Source organism: Hyalella azteca, unplaced genomic scaffold, assembly GCF_000764305.2.
Source record: "Hyalella azteca isolate HAZT.00-mixed unplaced genomic scaffold, Hazt_2.0.2 contig7238, whole genome shotgun sequence".
Taxonomy (NCBI): domain Eukaryota; kingdom Metazoa; phylum Arthropoda; class Malacostraca; order Amphipoda; family Hyalellidae; genus Hyalella; species Hyalella azteca.
In genome coordinates, this window is record NW_025937366.1 from 87,097 (window position 1) to 105,826 (window position 18,730).

General features: G+C 37.1%; 1 protein-coding gene across 1 annotated transcript; it reads right to left on the bottom strand.

Annotated features, from left to right (window-relative positions):
• Positions 1-6,825: 6,825 nt before the first annotated feature.
• LOC108681437 (cysteine protease ATG4B-like) lies at positions 6,826-18,144 on the bottom strand. Its single transcript, XM_018170463.2, has 8 exons — positions 17,814-18,144; positions 16,799-16,966; positions 15,062-15,239; positions 13,398-13,477; positions 12,845-12,951; positions 12,216-12,294; positions 11,606-11,760; positions 6,826-9,497 (listed from the first exon to the last, which is right to left on the bottom strand). The coding sequence occupies exons 1-8, from the start codon at positions 17,971-17,973 to the stop codon at positions 8,799-8,801; spliced, it is 1,626 nt and encodes a 541-aa protein (XP_018025952.1). The 5' UTR covers positions 17,974-18,144; the 3' UTR covers positions 6,826-8,798.
• Between the last annotated feature and the right edge of the window lie 586 nt (positions 18,145-18,730).

An 18,730-nucleotide genomic window follows, 5' to 3' on the forward strand; every position in this document is an offset into this window, starting at 1 on the left:
TGAATAATGATCATCACATAAATTCTGTTTCTGATCTAGCACGGTCATGCCGTGGGGATCTGAAATGTTCAATTAGGTAATTCAATCACACAGCTAAAGTTAGGTCGATAGCGGACAGACACCTGTTCTGAAATTTGAATATCGCGTACAGTGTTAGTATAGTTCTTCTTTTATGCAAGTTCAATTGATGCCCAGAAAATGGAATTTATTGACGCTCTTTGCGTTTGTTTTAACTTCATATTCGAATCTTTTGTAGCTTGGATTATGAATGTTGTTACATTCGTTAGTATACTAAAATGTTAATTTACTAAAATGTTTTCTGGAAACCTGTTTTTGAACTACCAGCGCCTGCAGTTAAAATCACCGTTCCATTAATTGATGGAATAAACAAGGAATTTTTTTATAAATTCCAATCTCTGGTCTTCGATTGAAATTTGAATCAGCACGTCGCTCTGAATTATACATCGAACAAATGTATTAAGAAGGATCACTTGAAAACTGTCTCGGTAATGACATGTTGCGGTGCTTGCTCTATGACAGTGAACACTATACTGGCTTGCAAACGTCAATTGTTCGATCGACTCTCGACTACTACTTGCTCATTCTGAAGTTTTACTGTACTTGCAGTATTGATCTGAGAATTTTACTTGATTCGTTTTGCTATGACTGCCACAGGTTTATTAGTTACTAACCATGAAATCTTTACCAAATCTTACACTTTTTGGACAGCATCTAACATACGCCAGTTCGCCAGATGCTAGGTTGTTCAGTAGAATTCTTAAGTGTCCCATTAATCCGTTCTACAAGATGTCTGCCCTAGTATACCACAGTTTAGGTAATAGTGAAAGGGTTTTTTCCTCTAACGTTATACTGACTGAAACAATAAAATGAGTTTATTACGAAACTATCATATAATTCAAGTCAGGCGGTTATATCAATCGAGTCGGACTTGACTGCAGTTCCAAATGAAAAACCACACACAAGGATGCATCAATAAGGTTAAGTTACAGAGGTGCAGATTGCAGATGAACTTTCACTTCAATAAATCAGAAAAATTTAGGAGACCATATATAATCGGAATGATTGGTTAGTATAAATCATAGCGACGGCTCCAGTACTAGTCATAAATGCTGAAGACAATTTAATTTGTAGTAGACTCAGTTATGACTAATCAAATTCATGACAACGCGAGACGCATTTTTCATCTGGGGCGGTCGACGTACGAAATAATTCCGAGACCGCACCCATATGGTCGCGGCCACTGCGTTGACCAAGCTTTGCTCTGGATAGATCAACCTCGAGATTTGAAAGTCCCATTATCTCTAAATAAATTCTTTTTGAATGCTGTTATTCCAAACCTCATAATATCAAATACCGGTGGTAACTTACCAACTAAAATAATCTTCATAAGAGCTGTTCAAACTCACAATGAATTGGTATTAAATTTCAATAAAATATAATTTCAATTCGCAATATGGGTATCACGAATATGCACTGGAATGTCTCCTTCACAACGCTACTCAACACTTTCACAAATATATAAATTATATAATCTTAGAAATATTTGTCATGTACATAGTTTACAGGTGCGTTCGGAGCATGGAAAGCAAATAAGTATATACATACATACGTGCTAAGGAGCTATCTGATGATGCACATCCTGGATACTTTACGTGTAGGGATATTACCAGAACCTGACAATTCATTTTTAATGGGAGAATAGGTGGGCATGGCAAATTTGGGAAGAGATGACATGTATTGTAACAATTTTAAATGATTGTTACTTCAGTTTAAAAGACGTTAGTTTGAGAATTATTTGGGTTGTAATATTTTGAGTGAAAATGACGATTTTCTTTGCCCGATGGACCTCAAATTGGCAATGAAGTTTTCTGCGGTCTCGAAACGCCATATATAGGGTTTGTCCAATTACGTATCCACAATACCGGACTCTATAAAGTCTGGTCTCAAAATTCGTCTTCATCATCGATTTTCTATGAAAATTCGATTGAACTAAAAATCTTTAACAAAATGGCTGGTCTCCAAAGACGCATGGAATGCTCTTCTATGTCAGGCTAAGGCATGTCGGACTGGCAATTCGCCAGTCCTGCCTACGCCAGTTGCTAGGATCCCTGGGATCCCAGCTACTGGCGTTAACAGAGCCTCTCTGGTAAAGCCAGTAGCTCTCTGGTGACGCCAGAGCTGAGCCGAAGCGAGGCGCCGCCCCCCCAAGAGGAGGAAGAGATTCACCGCATTCTTGCGGAGACTCTTTTGTGGCTGTTGCAGGCCACGCGGCGAGAGCGACGGTGGCCGGTGAATGGCAGCACCCAATTCTTGAGGAGTTGGGGCGCTGTCTTCACCTGGCTACTGATTTGCTCTTTGGGGAAGGGGGGGGGGGTCCTTAGGGACCCAAAAAATAAAACATCCTACCTGCTGGGGAGCTGGCTCGGAATACTTTCCATGCCTAAGCTCTTGTTTCCGGGAAAGCTCCATGCAGTGCTGAGAAGGAGCTTTCCTGCTTTTTTGAAGCTGCATGATTCCCTCTCGATGAATTATCTCCTATCTAATTGTTAACACAATCAAGCTGTGTGTTTCCAAAATTATAAACAATTAGATCAGTACTCACTGCAGTGAGTGACAGAGAGGGCATTTTCTCGTCCGCTTGTCCGCGAAGTCACGGACGGACGGACATGACGAGCACAATAGCGCCTTTTTTCAATAAATGAGAAAATGCGCTAAAAATAAGTCACTTTGGAGATGCGAGATTTTAGTGATAATTAGGATTTATGAATATTCAATCTTGATGGGGAGGCTGCGTTAATTGGAACCCCGTAAGTCTGAAATGCATTAGACTATATAGAGGGTTTGTGAAATTTCTGTGATCGTCTGCCATGTTGAGATCCCGCAAGTTGCCGGGGCCTAATGCTACTACTAATCTCATGAATATTTGTCCATGTTCGTCTGTGTGCATAAGCGTGTATTTGTATCAGTGTTTGAAGCCTGGTGCAATGTTTATTGGTTGTTGGGGCACGTAGCTGTATTTTCTTCGCTCAGTCAATATATCGTCTCGACTTTCTTCAATATATCCTCCCGTCCAGAGAATTACGTCATTGCACGGTCTTAAAATGAATAATGAGTAGCGAATTACGTCATTGCACGGCCATACAATGAATAATGAGTACCTAGCGAATTACGTCATTGCACGGCCATACAATGAATAATGTGTAGCGAATTACGTCATTGCTCGGCCATACAATGAATAATGAAGAGCGAATTACGTCATTGCACGGCCATACAATGAATAATGAGGAGCGAATTACGTCATTGCACGGCCATACAATGAGTAATGAGGAGCGAATTACGTCATTGCTCGGCCATACAATGAATAATGAGTAGCGAATTACGTCATTGCTCGGCCATACAATGAATGATGAGGAGCGAATTACGTCATTGCTCGGCCATACAATGAATAATGAGTAGCGGTCAAAACCGTACGCATTAACAATATTGATTGTTCGATAACGATCATCGACAAGTCGGCTCATTTAGCACTTTGAAGCTCGTGGAGGCAGACAAAGAGAGCGGAATATCATAATGCCCAAAAAAGTTTTTATCATGAAAAAATATAATTTACCACATGAATATAAGGTATTATAAAGAAAACTTTGAGTTTTTTAGGTGAGATTGATAGATGATTCGATACAGAAACAATTAATTGAGTTCCTAAGTGGTTTCTGTGTAAAATTGCAGATACAAAGTTCAAAGTTTGAATGTAAGTTCATACATTTCAAATCTGTAGTGTAACGAATCACGTAAAAATCAGACCAGGCAAAAGTCAGATGTAAACAAGCAAAAACAAGACTCATAGCGAATCATAAAAAAAAAAAACAGATTGCCTTTACAAGACAAGAAACTGAAGAAAATCGTGAACTCAAAAGCCGAGGTACAACAAGCATGCGTGATGGATAAACGACCGTCGCTGATGAGAATGACAATTGACAAGTGACAACACATTCGTATTGAGGATTAAGGGTCGGAACCATTTGTAATTGAGAGACCTCATCAGGTATTTTAATGATATATACTTCCATTTCTTTAGCACAATCGCGTATAAAATAAATGCCACATTTTTTTCTTTAAATAACTGAGAGTAGTTCATTCAACCATATATTAAAGGAAGCGTTTTCTCTAAAAAATGCCATAAATTTTGAAATAGAGTACTTAACTCTCATGATATCATATGTAAAACTTTTGATGCAGCCACAAACATAACTTACTTCGATGCAGGAAACTGAATTTTCATGCAACCACGTACATAAATTATGTTAAGCAAGCAATTAAATTTCAAGGCAAAAAGATGCACAACTAAATTTCGATGCATTTTACACAATAAGTGACAATTTGTTTCCGTATAATGTTTAATACGATTCGAAATTTTGCTGGAATCGCACCTAGCATTCAATTATTTTTTACTGCGCATTTAGCGCACTATGACATAATGCATCGTGACGTTATTCAGTTGAATATAACAAATTAGAATATAACGGAAATTTGACGCTAAACTTCATCTGAAAAACCCAGTGTCTTCCATTATGCAATAAAATATTTACACCTATGCATGTCCTCACACCTAATCAATAGCGAGTATATTTCATAGGGGCCAGAATATCTCGCTCCGAATCGGCGTTTTCGTTGGCAAAAGCAACAAGCGTGGTTGCTATCGAAACTCGCGCAACAACATAAATAGAGAGATTGCTCTGACACACAACCTACCACGTCGAGTGCCAGCCGCACACTGCAGCAGTTCTGTTTGGACTGGTTAGGTTTAGTTCCTGGAACGTCAATCGTAGCTCAGGTTATGCATTAATCTCGCTAAGTTGGCTTTATTGAGCCCATAGCGTTAAATCCAATTGAAGTATATCAAAAGTCATGCAGATAGCATAGCAATGAAAAACCGCACCTTCAATTTTCGGGTAACCGAAGTTCAGAATATTCACTAACCCTTCTCAATAATTTGATTGTATTGGAGAATGAGCATCAGTGTACACGTGAGAAACTTTATTATTATCAATTCTAACAAACGCTATCAGAGGCACGCGCACTATAGAACTCCCATCAAAACCAATAAAAACAAACAGAAAAACTCAAGCACGATATCAACGACGTTGGAATGTGAACATAACGTGTAGCATTCCGTCCGCAACGAAGATAAATGACTTTATCACTAAAATATTACACACAGCTGCAGTTGCCAATAAAGTGAACGTGCTGTGATTTAGTGGAGAGCTCAAAAGCACTTCAGCTGAAGCCAAAGTACAAAAAGTTAACATTACACGCAAAATTGAAGTCTTCAATTCATAGAATTATGAACCACTCGTGACCAACAAGAGGCGGAAGGTCTCAGAAACTGTAAGTCCACTTACACAAACTGTCGAGAAAACGACAGCGATAGTATCTCAAGTATGATGGAAGAAGAAAGGACATGTGAACGGATACAGATATGAAGAAACTTGTGCTCGAGATTGGCTCTTACGAGACGTCCGCTACCCGTTCGAGTAGGTATGCCTATGTATCCTGCCGAGGTAACAGTCTAGCCTCATGAAAAGAGAAAACCATGAGGGAACATGAGAACCTAACCTCATGAACAAAGAAAACCAAGTGAAGACTTGAGAACCTAACCTCATGCTTAGTGAAAGAAGCTGTTGAAGATGCGGGTTTTGAAGTTGTGAAGCAGCAGTATAATGGGTTGCTAGCGATTCAGCTATCAAGCTATTTCGCAACGGAGGTCAAAATATTAACATCGCCAGCAAAGCGGGAGATCTCAATTATCCAAAATCTCAAATTAATCATCACCCACATGGGGCGACAGGTCTCAAGTGTCCAGCCCGCTGAAGCTGGCTCGAAAGAAGCAGCGTAAGCAGCTCAAAGAGGCGAATTGACAAGGAGGGACAGGTGAAAAGCAACAGAAACTAAGACACTCGAACAAGAGGTCGCTTACACGGGACGTCGGCCGACCGCACGAGAGAGACAGAGAAGGGAAATGTAAGGAATCCTACCTACATAATAACTTAACCCCACAACCGAGACCTGCAGTCAGACACCGCGAGCTCAACGGTGGGGCGCTCAGGAACAATCCCTCTAGAGTGAGAAATCCCATGGGACACGCATTAGACATGGTTGAACTAGTAGAGTATAGTTCAACCATGCGCATTAGAAGTCCCTCCTGAGGGATGAAAATTTTAAGGCATTGCCCGATGAAGTTGTAGCAAGATATGTAAATTCGAAGTATGGGAAAAAACAAAATTTAGCAACATGGTTTGCCTGTAGGGCAGAAACAACCTAAATATAAAATCATTTCAGTTAGGGCATCTCATGCTCGAGATATTTCGCGGCCCTTTGACCAGATCAATAACTTAAATTTAATTCCATAGAGGATGATTCCATAAAATCTTATCGAACACAGTTAAAAATAAGGTCGAACATTACCTTAGCAACTCATGTCCCTGCCAAATTAAAATATGACGGAATTTTGATCGGGATATCTTGTTTCATATCTGCCGCGGCTGATCTTGTGGATTAATATTGCCAATCATAAGCATCCACAAAATTACGGTGTATGTAAGCGAATAAATCCTGACCTCAGCATGAAAATCTCGTTTTTAATATTTCTAACGTGACAATATCTATATAAGAAATAAGAAATGGTGTTAAATGTTGATTTATATCAGCAAAATAATTAGGCTATTCCGAGTTCATGAGAGTTCAAGGAAATTTTTGTGTAAAGACACACTAGCGACTAGTTTGAGAGGATATTGATACAGTCTGATGTCTAGGGCGAAGTGTACCAAGAATAATTGGGGTGTTTAGCCATCATCATATTTTTTACACAAATACGCTCAAGTTGGAAAAAAAATGGCAGTATGAGCTACACTAAATATAAAACATAAAAACGGCGTACACAGCATAGAAAACATGTAAATTACAGTTCGAATCAATAAGAAACATACTCAAGAAAACTAATAAATCGATGGAAAAGTGCTTTCATCGCAAAATTATTTCAACTCCCTTTACTCCACAATGGCAGTACAACGGAAAATTACACCAACAAACAAGGACTCCTTATGTAAATATAATTTTGCAAGATATCACCATGAAATAACTTGCAAATTAACTTATATTCTTCCTTAGAACATTCTAGATGGTAGCCGTGCAAACATTTTACATACCATCACGAAAATTCAAAGTAACTTTAATTCTAGCGCCTTTGATATGAATAGAAGAAATCACGAATATTAAGAAAAAAACGTAAGGATAAATTTGGAAAACTCCAGTAAATTGCTTCACGTGTTAACTGCTTTTCTTTGTAATGACATGGAAAATCACATTTTTTGCAATTAAAGCGTAACAATCGAATACCCAAAGTGCAGTGAGGTTTAGAACTCAATATTAAAAATTTTTATTTATTTTAAAATGTTGTTTTATTTTAATTAGCCAGAAGAAGACCACAGTCATCAAACTTAAAGGCATGAAATTATAAAAATATGGCGCATGGAATTAAACCTTCACAAAATTTTTCTGACCAGTAACGTCATGACTTTTCAAGAATCTGAATTAAATAACAGCGGCTTTCCAAAACAAGATTTCAAGGAAGAGGCAAACCTGGAGTCGAGAAATAAAATTCAAGTAGCTTAGTTAGTGTGTTACATAGATCGAGTAGCATTGTAGGCGTCATGTTTAACTAATATTTTCAAAAGAATGTGATAAGTCCACCATTTCAGTTCCACACCCTGGGTATAGACTGACCCGATTTACACTGAAGAAGCTTCGCCTCTTGCAGCGGTAAATATACGTGCAATGCTACAACATATTTTAGAAATTTTTATCAACAAAAATAAATTGCAGAATTTTTTCACCGTAAGCCCCAAGCCATCTACGAAAGACATCAACTGCTTCATCAAAATAAATATCGACGTGTTGGTGCTTCACAAATTATATACAAGATCTTCTGAAACTTCGTACAGCTAAAAAGAATGGCATTGAGTACAGAGTAATATCAAGGACATTAACTCATCACGAGGTAATTAGCTGGCGCACATTCAAACAGACAACCCACATTCATAGCAATTATTGGAACCGCATTCACAGGTTCAAGATATTTTTGTGCTTCTAAATTTGCATATGCACTATTATGAATCAAACTTCTGCTGTCACCAAATTCTAACCATTTAAATTATCAAAAAACATCAAAAGTACTGAGAGTCTCGAAGGTTCCTCGTCTGCAAAGCCAGTAAATATGAAACGTAAGAATAAAATAAATTCAATTTGAGAAACCATGAACAGATGAAGTTATTTGGTGATCCCCTTGCTGACACATCTCATTACCTCGCGTGTTTCTGTTATAAATATCTTTAGGAAAATCCATTTTATTTGAAAAATTAAATCGCGATGCAGATTGTCATGAAATAAAATGATTTAATAAAGAAATTACAGTACGCTGCTCTAAAATGTCTATCTTTGGCCTTGAAACCTAAATTCAACATTAAAATTGCCAATTTCTCTTTTTTGCTAGTAAAATAGTGAAAAAACACAACGAGATGAATCGTATACACAACGATGGTCATGGAAAAAATTGGCCATAACCATTATACAAGATTAAATGATTTTTAAAATACAAATTCAACGGTGTTTCTGCGGAAAATCATTTAAAAACGTGTACGTATTAGAAAAGCTTTCTATACATATTTCTATTAAATCAACTTACATATTTATAAAACATATAAATTGGTCCAAAATTCAAAAGATCACAGAAACTCGAAATCCCTGTAATGACCTAGCGTGCTGGATGGCTCAGAAAAACATTCAGGACCTCCTTCACTAACCAGGCTTTTTGATTTATCGTCAGCACCATCAGTAGTCGGAAAAAATTCAATTTCTGCTTTAGAACCACAATCAGAGATTTTACGATCATGAGAAGAGTCTAAGTTTCCGCTGACATTACAACAATCAAAAGCAGGACTTCCTTTCAATGCACAGCCATAACCTCCGTCCGATTCGCCATCGTGAGATTCGAGGCAGTCCGCATAAATCTCTTCAGAACTCGAGCCATTCTTGCCCTCTAATGAACCATCTTTGACGTCTAAGAAATCAAGCGAGTTTATTTCACCTGGTATATTATTTTTAGTATTCTCAACTTTGTGTCTGGTTACACCACTGACATCCACAGGCGTGTTGCTATCAGAAGCAGTATTATCGCGGGCAACAGAGACCGCGTTGTTCGCCATGCTGTCAGAATTGGCATTAATAGCTTTCAAGTCTTTGTCTTGGTCGTCATCACAGTCGTCGTCCGAGTCCTTCATGTAATCAGGCAGAGTATCCATAACTTCGATGAGGGTGCTGGCAACGCCGGTCGTGGTAACGGAGTCGCTGGACGTGTCGTGGAGGTTGCAGCGCAAACGTGTGATCAGGTCATCAAATTCACTCTCCGTCTTGCAGAGGAAACACTGAAAACACGAGTCAGTGTTAGAAGATATTAGTTAGTTAACTACAAATGCATCAAAAAGATTTTCTAGTCCTCAATTATAGACCATCGTCTTTTTAAAACATGAGTCAGCATTAGAGGAAATTAGTTAACTACAAATGCATCAAAAAGTATTTCTGGTCATTAATTATAGAACATCGTTTTTTCAAGGTGGCAGAAAATCAACGCTATCAGATAAGCTATTTCATGGTTCATGACTAGAAGGAACAACCCAGCAACAAAAAACCTTGTTGACACATATAATTATTCTTAAATATTCGGGTAACTGGAAAATCCAGCACTGAATAGTTATAAAAAAGATGCAGGGAACAGCGTTAAGTTCATACACAGATATCCACCTCCAGGAACCTCCATCCAGGAATATCGTCCCGTAAGAAAACCTTTAATCACGGGTTAGAAATTGGTAATTCTTACGACTGGTCTGCGACTTATATCTCGACTTTCACATAAGGAGTTTAGATATTTTATAAATTCAATAATATTTCGACTGTTATAAAAAAATATCACATTAACGAGAACAATATTCTAACTGTTTTCAACACTTCATTACACATACTCGCGAACCAAGATTTTTTGAACTGTTCTATTGAAGTGGAAAATTGATCAAGCCTTTGATAAGCTAATGATCACATTTATATCATACCAAAAAATGATAATCTTGATAATAAGAATTGTAATGCATCTTTTGTAATGCTTTACAATGTAATGCCTTCCCAGATAAAAATAGAGCACCACATTGGCAAAATGCGTACTTCAACCGCCTTTAGCTTGTGATATGTAATACTTGAATATTTAAAACGAATTAGATGCAGTGCGCTTGCTTTATCGAAATGAGTTCAGGAGAAAGAAACGTGCATGAAAATACACTCAGTAATGTAGGGTTCAAATATCTTGATAATTATGACTGATGCTTTGCTTTCAAAATTTCAGTAATTGGTTGTCTGCCGTTGGTTAGCGAGTGGCAGTCCTTGTAGAACCAGACAAGCCAAACTCCTTTCCAGCAGGAGGCAGTGGGGATCTTTTAGGCGGATCTGGGGAACTTGTTTGACATGCCACATGCAGAAGTCTCGAGCCTCTTCTAGGGCAGGGCAGGCAAGGACTTCCTGGCTTTGCGTTTATTAAAACTATCTTGGTCTAAAGAGCAAGAAGCGGAGGAGCGAACGCCAAACGGAAGGATAGAGCAGTTAGGTGATACCGCAACTGTCGCGATCAACTCTCCTGAATGCTCTTCGGGCGCAGAAGAAAGTTATGAGCTGTCAGAGTTGAAAGAGAGACTCGAGACTAGGGAGGGGTAATCCCCGCCCAGTGAACAGTCAGAAGGAGCAAAATATGAAGGTCAGACGAAGGTCACGGGACATACGGCACCTTTCGTCCTTGTCGAGACTGCCGTCGTCAAACACAAGGCAGAGTGCCACCGCAGAGAAACCTTAGTCCAGTTAAAATCGGTATTCCAGTTACATTAGACCTGCATCTTACACAGAGATTAAAACTGCTGCTATCTCTGATGGACGTAGAAGACGTCGACCACTTGCCCATGACAGTCACTGTCAATGATGACGACTGCTTCTCAACTTATAAATATTCCGCAGCTTCAAAATGTATCATGAGAATATAAAGCTGCTGCAATGTACCTCATCTCGTGGGTTGGGGTAGAGAGGGTGATGCGGTCATCCAAAATAGGAAGGCTGAAGGAACCTGTGTCATCTTTAACAGAATATAGGCCTAAGGCTTCAGAGCTTTTTCTTTGACAGCTCCAGATCTTCTTCTAGACCCAATGTCCAATTGTTCTAAACCCAATATCCAACTGTTCTGGTCCCAAGGTCGAAAAGCACAAGAATTGAAAGCACATAAAGCTGACAAGAACATACATAATTGTAATGAACCTCAAAGTCTAGTAGGTCTCAAACAAAGGTTAGCTAGGATGTAGCTTTATTCAACTAAATTATCACCTGAAAAGAGAAGACATACAAAAATTAACACCAGCATGTTCCTAACTCTATACACTGAAATTTATAGACAAATTTCACATCAATAATAAAACCTAGTAAGAAGGTAAAGTTCATGAGGTACCATAGCAATGGAGGGATCAAGGCGGATGAAAGGCATGCGCGGTGTACAGCGGCAGTGGTAAGTCAGGTCCGCCTGCTGCTCCTCGCTCGTCTCTTTTCGCCCCACGCTCACGCTGTCTTGAGTTGTGTGTGGGTCCAGATACAGCACGTCTTGGCCTGGGAACAAATTTATAAATAAATAAACAATTTATTGATGCAGATAAAAAAATTGACAGATCCCTTAAGTAGTGCAATATGTATTGGCACACATTTCTTCATGCTCATGACAGATTTTAATTATTTCCTACTTTAACACTAGCCAGTTAAGTTTATGAATTCTGTGCTGTTCATAAATCATAAGTACAGGTACTCCTCCTGTACATGTGTACATGGACATTTTAAAATCCCAAGCTATTTTTAACCTGTTAGATAACCGGTTTTATTATCAAGGTTTCCAATTAAGGTTAACTAAACATCATAGAAAATTGAGGCCATAAAGACTTAATGTTATGAAAAGCTGTAGGCATGAGAACTTAGAATAATAAAACATTGAGGCCAGGAAGATTTATAGAGCCTAAAATATGAAGGAATGAAGACTTAATATACTAAAACAGTAAGATCCAAAGACTCACCAACATAGCCAATAAGAAATAGTGCTTTTGACGGGGCACCTCCTAGGATGCCGAGGCCTTGAGGTACGTGGAAAAATCTCTGTGGTGGAAAAATATTTATAATAACAAATTAAGAAAGCAATGCAACAAAATATTATGTATTTAGCAGCCTATTTCAGATTAATCAACTAATTAGATGCCTTGAGGCTAATAAAAAAATTGCATCGTAGGTTACTATCATTCTTATTGGACATTAAAATCACTTATATCTTGATTATCATCATCAGGCAAAACGAAAAAAGTTATATTTCAACATCTAAGGAGAAAATTGAATTTATAACAATTCTAACCTTCCTACAAAATAGTCATAACTATTCATTTGCAATGTGCTCAAGCAAACAAAAATAAAATATATAGTTAAAAACTCAGCAAACTGTAACTTCACGGAACCTACAAATCAAACTATTTTCTACTTCTCTACCTACCACATATCTGGCCTGAGCAAGCGGTATGAAAATAAGTGAAAATAGTGTGTTGTAGTGTTAGTAAATAGTAAAAAAAGTGTTATGTAATCGAGTCTTTTGAAATAATTAAGGCTGGAAAACGCACCATAAACTAATTTTATAGAGCGTTTAAGTACCATAACTAACTTTTAAGGTTTCAATGTAGATATCATTCAAGGTGTCCACACCGAGGCGGAGAGGCAGTAAGAGCAGCAATGGCTTCCAAGATCCGTCTGACTTTTTACTCAGGGCACCTAAAACAACAAAAAATATTTTATGACCTAAATAATTAAATCTCATTTATAATACCTTGGGTGATAATACACAAATAACAAATAACTAGCGATAATACATATAATTACATTAAATTCAACATTATTTCAAGGCAATTTGATTTCATTGATCATATATACAAACATAAATTAAGTTAAAATCAAATGCTTTAATTATCTCAACATTTCATTAATGTATACCAGATAACATTTCATCGGAAGTTAAAGAACATCAATTCCCACATAATTTATAATGTTGAAGACCATTGATATTTTTACAGCAAGTGTATGGTATTAGAAAAGCGAATTCTAAGTTGAAAGATTTAATTTCAGAATCAATTTCAAGTGTTCAAGTTAGGACTTGATTCATCATTCTAAAATCAAGCCAAAATCAAGTTAAATATTGCTATAATGCAAGGAAGACTGACGTGTTTGGTCCACTATCATCACATTGTTGATGGGTACCGATACAGCAAAGCTACTCCATTCTTCATTGGCACGCAATCGCCTGGAACACAGAACAGAATAATTAGGTACCTAATTGAAATATCGAAGTCACAGTTGAATTTAATCATAATAACAAAACGACAAAAAAAACTTTTTTATACGCATATAATACGTGTGAATAATGAATGTTGGAATAAAACCTGAGCTTGGACTAACTGAAGAGCGTGCGTTGCACCAGCCAAACACAGTATAGACCGAGTTGGTCTCTATAAGATTCCTCCACTAAATCTTTTTGACTTAACTCTTTGAAAAAAAAAGATAGGAGGCTGAAATTTCGAATGGTGTTCCAACAATTCATTTTCAAGCGGTTGACATCAAGTTGAAATAGGTGAACATTGTACGACAACTGCTAACGGAATTGGATTTGGGGCGTGGTGACTCTGAGAGAAAAAGACATTTCAGAGTAAGGCCTTTGCAACGGCCGTCAGCCACATATCACATATTCGTTATTTAGTAGGAAGGAAGAAAGGGAAACTAAAACAATGGGAGGCTAGGATGGTGTGAAAGTTTGCGTTAGGGGTGAGATGACAGCAAGATAAACTTTTATGCCGATTTTACGATGAGGGAGGGTTTATCTAATTTCCACTGATCGTTTTACCATGCATTCCTGAATCACACGTTTTGAAAAAAATCAATTAAACCAAAATGGACGGCAAATGTACGAAGATTCCCGTAAGAATTGTCAGGGGGATTGCCTTTCTTTTAGAGGCCTGAAATCAAACCAACAATCTCCATACAACCACTGAACGTTCATCATTTCGGTAACTGAAAACGTCTGTTTCCTTAATTAACCCTCTATTGCCTGACGCTACACTCAATAGTTTACATATAATTTAAGTTTAAATTTCTGTTCCCAGAGAGTGACATACGGCGGTAGAGGCTTAAACCACCATAGCTAAATAACGCCGTTGTTTTGATTACGAGGTCAAGGAGAGATGCCTAACTAAAATCCACAGTACGGCTATATTTATAGCATTGTCCTTCTCCTGTTCCCTCAGACTTGCTGTCTTGCAAATGCAAACTCTAGAGTCAAGACTTGAAAACTAGCTAAATTAAAACAAAAATATTATGCCTATCACGGTTTATTAGCATGACACATGAAAGGATTGATCATCAGCATAATTGAGAGAATAAAGGATCGTTGACCGAATGAAATGGAACAAATGGCTCAGTGGTTAGAGTTCAGGGGCCATACTTTCAAAACTCGCTAAGTGAACGTAAGTACTTACGCTCTATTTTCTTGTCTATGATTGGTGGATTTGGGTTAAAAGGCTGTCAATGATTGGCGGATGAACTTACGATCTCTTAACTTTTTTTGAAAGTATAGGCCCAGAGTACCAGGATTGGCGCAGAGAGGCGCGGGTTCGATCCCAGCTCTGTGCGCCAGTTTCTGGTCAGAATCGGCAAGGAGGCCGGGCGGTTAAGCAAAGAAAATTTGAAGCAGCGAGCTGGGAGTTCAAGCCCGCAACAAGCTGTGGATGTTCTGCAATGTTAAGAATCGGCGACAGGCCTACTGCCTAATAAACGCTGACACCGCTACTATATTATTATTATTATTATTATTAGAAAAATTAAAAGCAATCACCTGATGAGATGAGCGACGGTGTTGGGACCGTACCATTCACCAATGTTCTTGCCCGTTGCTTGCCCCAATGACGTCATGACGTGTAAGGAGTATGGAGCGCTTGGTTGGTCTTCAAATAATCTCACTATTCTCAAGTAATTCTCATCGCTGCATTCTGTAGTCCATCGCCATGAACGACCTGAAAAACATTGCAATTTTATGTTTTGTAAAGAAGGAAGCTGGCCAATAGAGTGATCATTTTTTTCAATAGCTAGATCTCTCAACTAACCCCCAGAATGATGAATTATTAACATTATAACAGTAAGTTTGTAAAGACTAAGTGCGAAGGTTGCATACGATGCAATTGTGAGACAATTATTGTCATTACATTACAAGCACCAATGAGTGATCATTAACTACACAGTACATACGTATAATAAAATATCTAGCTCAAAATTTAAAATAATAACTATAAAGTCTGATTTTTATGAACATGAATTTTATTTTAAATATAAATTGATTTAACCAAATTAAAAATTAAATTAAAGACAATTTTAGAGCACTTAGAAAGATCGAACACTAACTAAAATTTCTCGAGGGTTGCACAATACCTAATCATCTAATGTTAAACATTTTATTATTGAATATTCAAGCATTCTATAAGTTTATTTGCACTTTAGAGATTGATGGATATAATTCTTAGCAAAGTTATCATATCAAGATGCTGTCATTATCCATTGTCTCTCTGCCAGAATAACAACTGGTAAATACAGGACACTAATCATGCATAGGAGACTTATCATGACAAAATTAAATTGGACATGAAGTCATGTCAATAAACTTTGCCCACTAGCCAATTTTGACACTGTGACTTCTTTGCTCCTCAGCTTGAAAAATATATAAATAATGAATCATAAACAGTTTAAATGCTATTATTAATACAATTATTAGTTTCAATAATTCTTTTCTGATATAATCATAGGTAAATGTATATATCTGTTGGCTTGAAGAATATCTAAATTCTCTTTTGTATTGCTGCTCTTGTAGCCAAATACAGCAAACCATTATTTCGTAACTCATGAAAACAACAACTATTTTATACAATTCTCTATTTTTCATTAAATTTAGGAATGTAAAAGAAGAATTATAAAAAAAGTACCTATATTGTAAACCTTAGTCCCATGGATCCCAAAAAGTGGACAATGACTACTTTGAACCTCTGCTGCACACCACATAAAGGGTCATTGTAAGCAACACCAAAATCCTGCAAGTATGTGTATTATGAGAGAAATGATATTCTTTACCTTAGAGAAAATAAAACATGGAACTTTACACAGCAGATATGTTTCGTTTTATACATTATTCTAGTACTAAATGGTACTAAACATGTGGATCATTTTAAGAATAGATTAATATATTGGTTTGTTCAGACAAACTAATGGAAAATTTATCTGCTTTATTTCTATATAGGTAGTTCAATTTCCTCATAAAATAAAGAGCCCAATATTTCATGGGAGATATATATAGCACTAATGGAAATTTATTAGGTCCATTTCTTGATCTAGGTATATTATTACTTAAACTAGTACTAGTAAATTCAATTATAAAACTATTCCGACAATGAAACAAACTAAACAATACAAATGTAGGAAAATATTAATGTCTGAAGGTTAGACAGGAACAGAAAATGTTAAATTTTACATGGAGTAAAGGAAATAGAGAAGAAAGCTTAAGTGGCTTAATTAACACATTATTTACCTAAATTAAGCCTGACAAGTGCCTCGGCCAGTAGCATCTGGCCACAGCGCAACATGCAGCCCCACCCACGGTCAGACGTCATGTCGCTTGGGTCACCCAATGAGGGAAATAGACGGCGATAGGTGAGCCATATTCTTGACAGCATATCATGTTGAGCTCCTTTAATATCTGCAATAAAGATAATGTCAAACTTATGGTGACCAAGAGCCTTGATAGAATATTATGTTGGGTTCATTCAATATCTGCAATGAAAATAATGTCAAACTTATGATGACCAAGAACCTTGATAGAATATTATGTTGGGTTCATTCAATATCTGCAATGAAAATAATGTCAAACTTAGGATGACCAAAAACCTTAAAAGCACATCATGTTAGGCTCCTTCAATTTTTACTGTGAAAATAATCAGATTTCAGATGAGCTGTAGCTTCCAGAGCACATAATTTTAATAATATTGTATGAATATTATAATAATATTAAATTCATGCAATTTAATTGGTTCACAATTTTGTTACTAACTGGTTCATTGCGATAATAATAATGTTTGTCTAATGAAAAATAAATAAATAAAAATTTTCTGAAATTGCAATTTAACAAAAGACTGTATGTATTCTTGAAACAAATGAACATTTTTCAAATAAAATTCAATGATTTTGTTTTGAAATGCATTGAGCAAAGCATAGTATCTGGCTTCATGGCAATAGAATATTCACCAGGTAGCACCAGACAAATGCCAACAAGGGTCAGATGAAGTGATGAACAATGCAGTGATGGGTAATTTACTTAAGTCATGCGGAAGCAGTAGCCATGTGACAGCAGAGAAGCTCAAACCTATTCACAAAAGTTGAATGTGTCACATCAGCTTACAATTGTCTGTCAAATTCCAGTGGCGTTTTTTAACAAAATTATTTTAATTCTGCTATGTTTCGTTCCTAGTGTTTCAATGTATATAAGCAGTAAGCACTCCTAATGCAATATTTAAATTAATTTACATAGCCAAAAAAATGTTGCTTACCTTCTCTTGTGTCATATTTTTCACCCAGAATCCAGACAGGTTCATCTGATGCTTCAAAAACTTCTTGTTCTCCTTCATAAGCCCAGTAAGTTGACATCAAGGAATTCAGGGCAGAATAAGTGTAGTCTTTGATGGTATCCAATCCACTGCCTTCAAACATCTTGATATTTTCAGAAATATGGCCAATAAAATATATGATAACTAGTCTGGTACTATCTCTACTGGCTAACCAGAGCAACACTTTCAGTTGTAAAAATAATCTTGTTGATACACAGATACAGCCTTTTTTTCATCGTTGAATAATTTAATCACAGTCTGAATGAAAGTTCAGTTGAAAAAATTTTTGAATTCTAAATTTTATTAAAGCAATAATTTCAGAAATTATTCAATTCAACATTGACTACTAAGTTACTAAGCAAAATTTAATAAGCTGCTAATCATTCATTGGCTACTAAGCAAAGAAAAGATAAATGCCAAACCCTTAAAGGTCAAACAAGAATTCTTTGATCAAATAACTGGGTTCATGCAACATTGCATTTCAATTATATAATTTTAATGAATTTGAAATCCTGCAGCTACTATATACCTAAAAAAGCTCATTTAGCGGTTTCAGCATTTATTAGGCCATAGCCCATAGGCCTGTCGCCGATTCTTAACATCGCAGAACATTCACAGCTTGTTGTGGTCTTGAACTCACAACTCACTGCTAGAATTCTGCTGTGCTTAAAACCACACGGTCTCCTTGCCGATTCTGAACAGAAACTGGCACACAGAGCTGGGATCAAACCCGCACCTCTCTGCAGTCTGCACCAACCTTGGTACCCTGAACTTACCACTGGGCCACCCTGGGCCCAGTGTCAAAAATTAAAAGTTCACGTCACACTTGGAAGTTAGCAAAAAATTCAATTAATATGGAT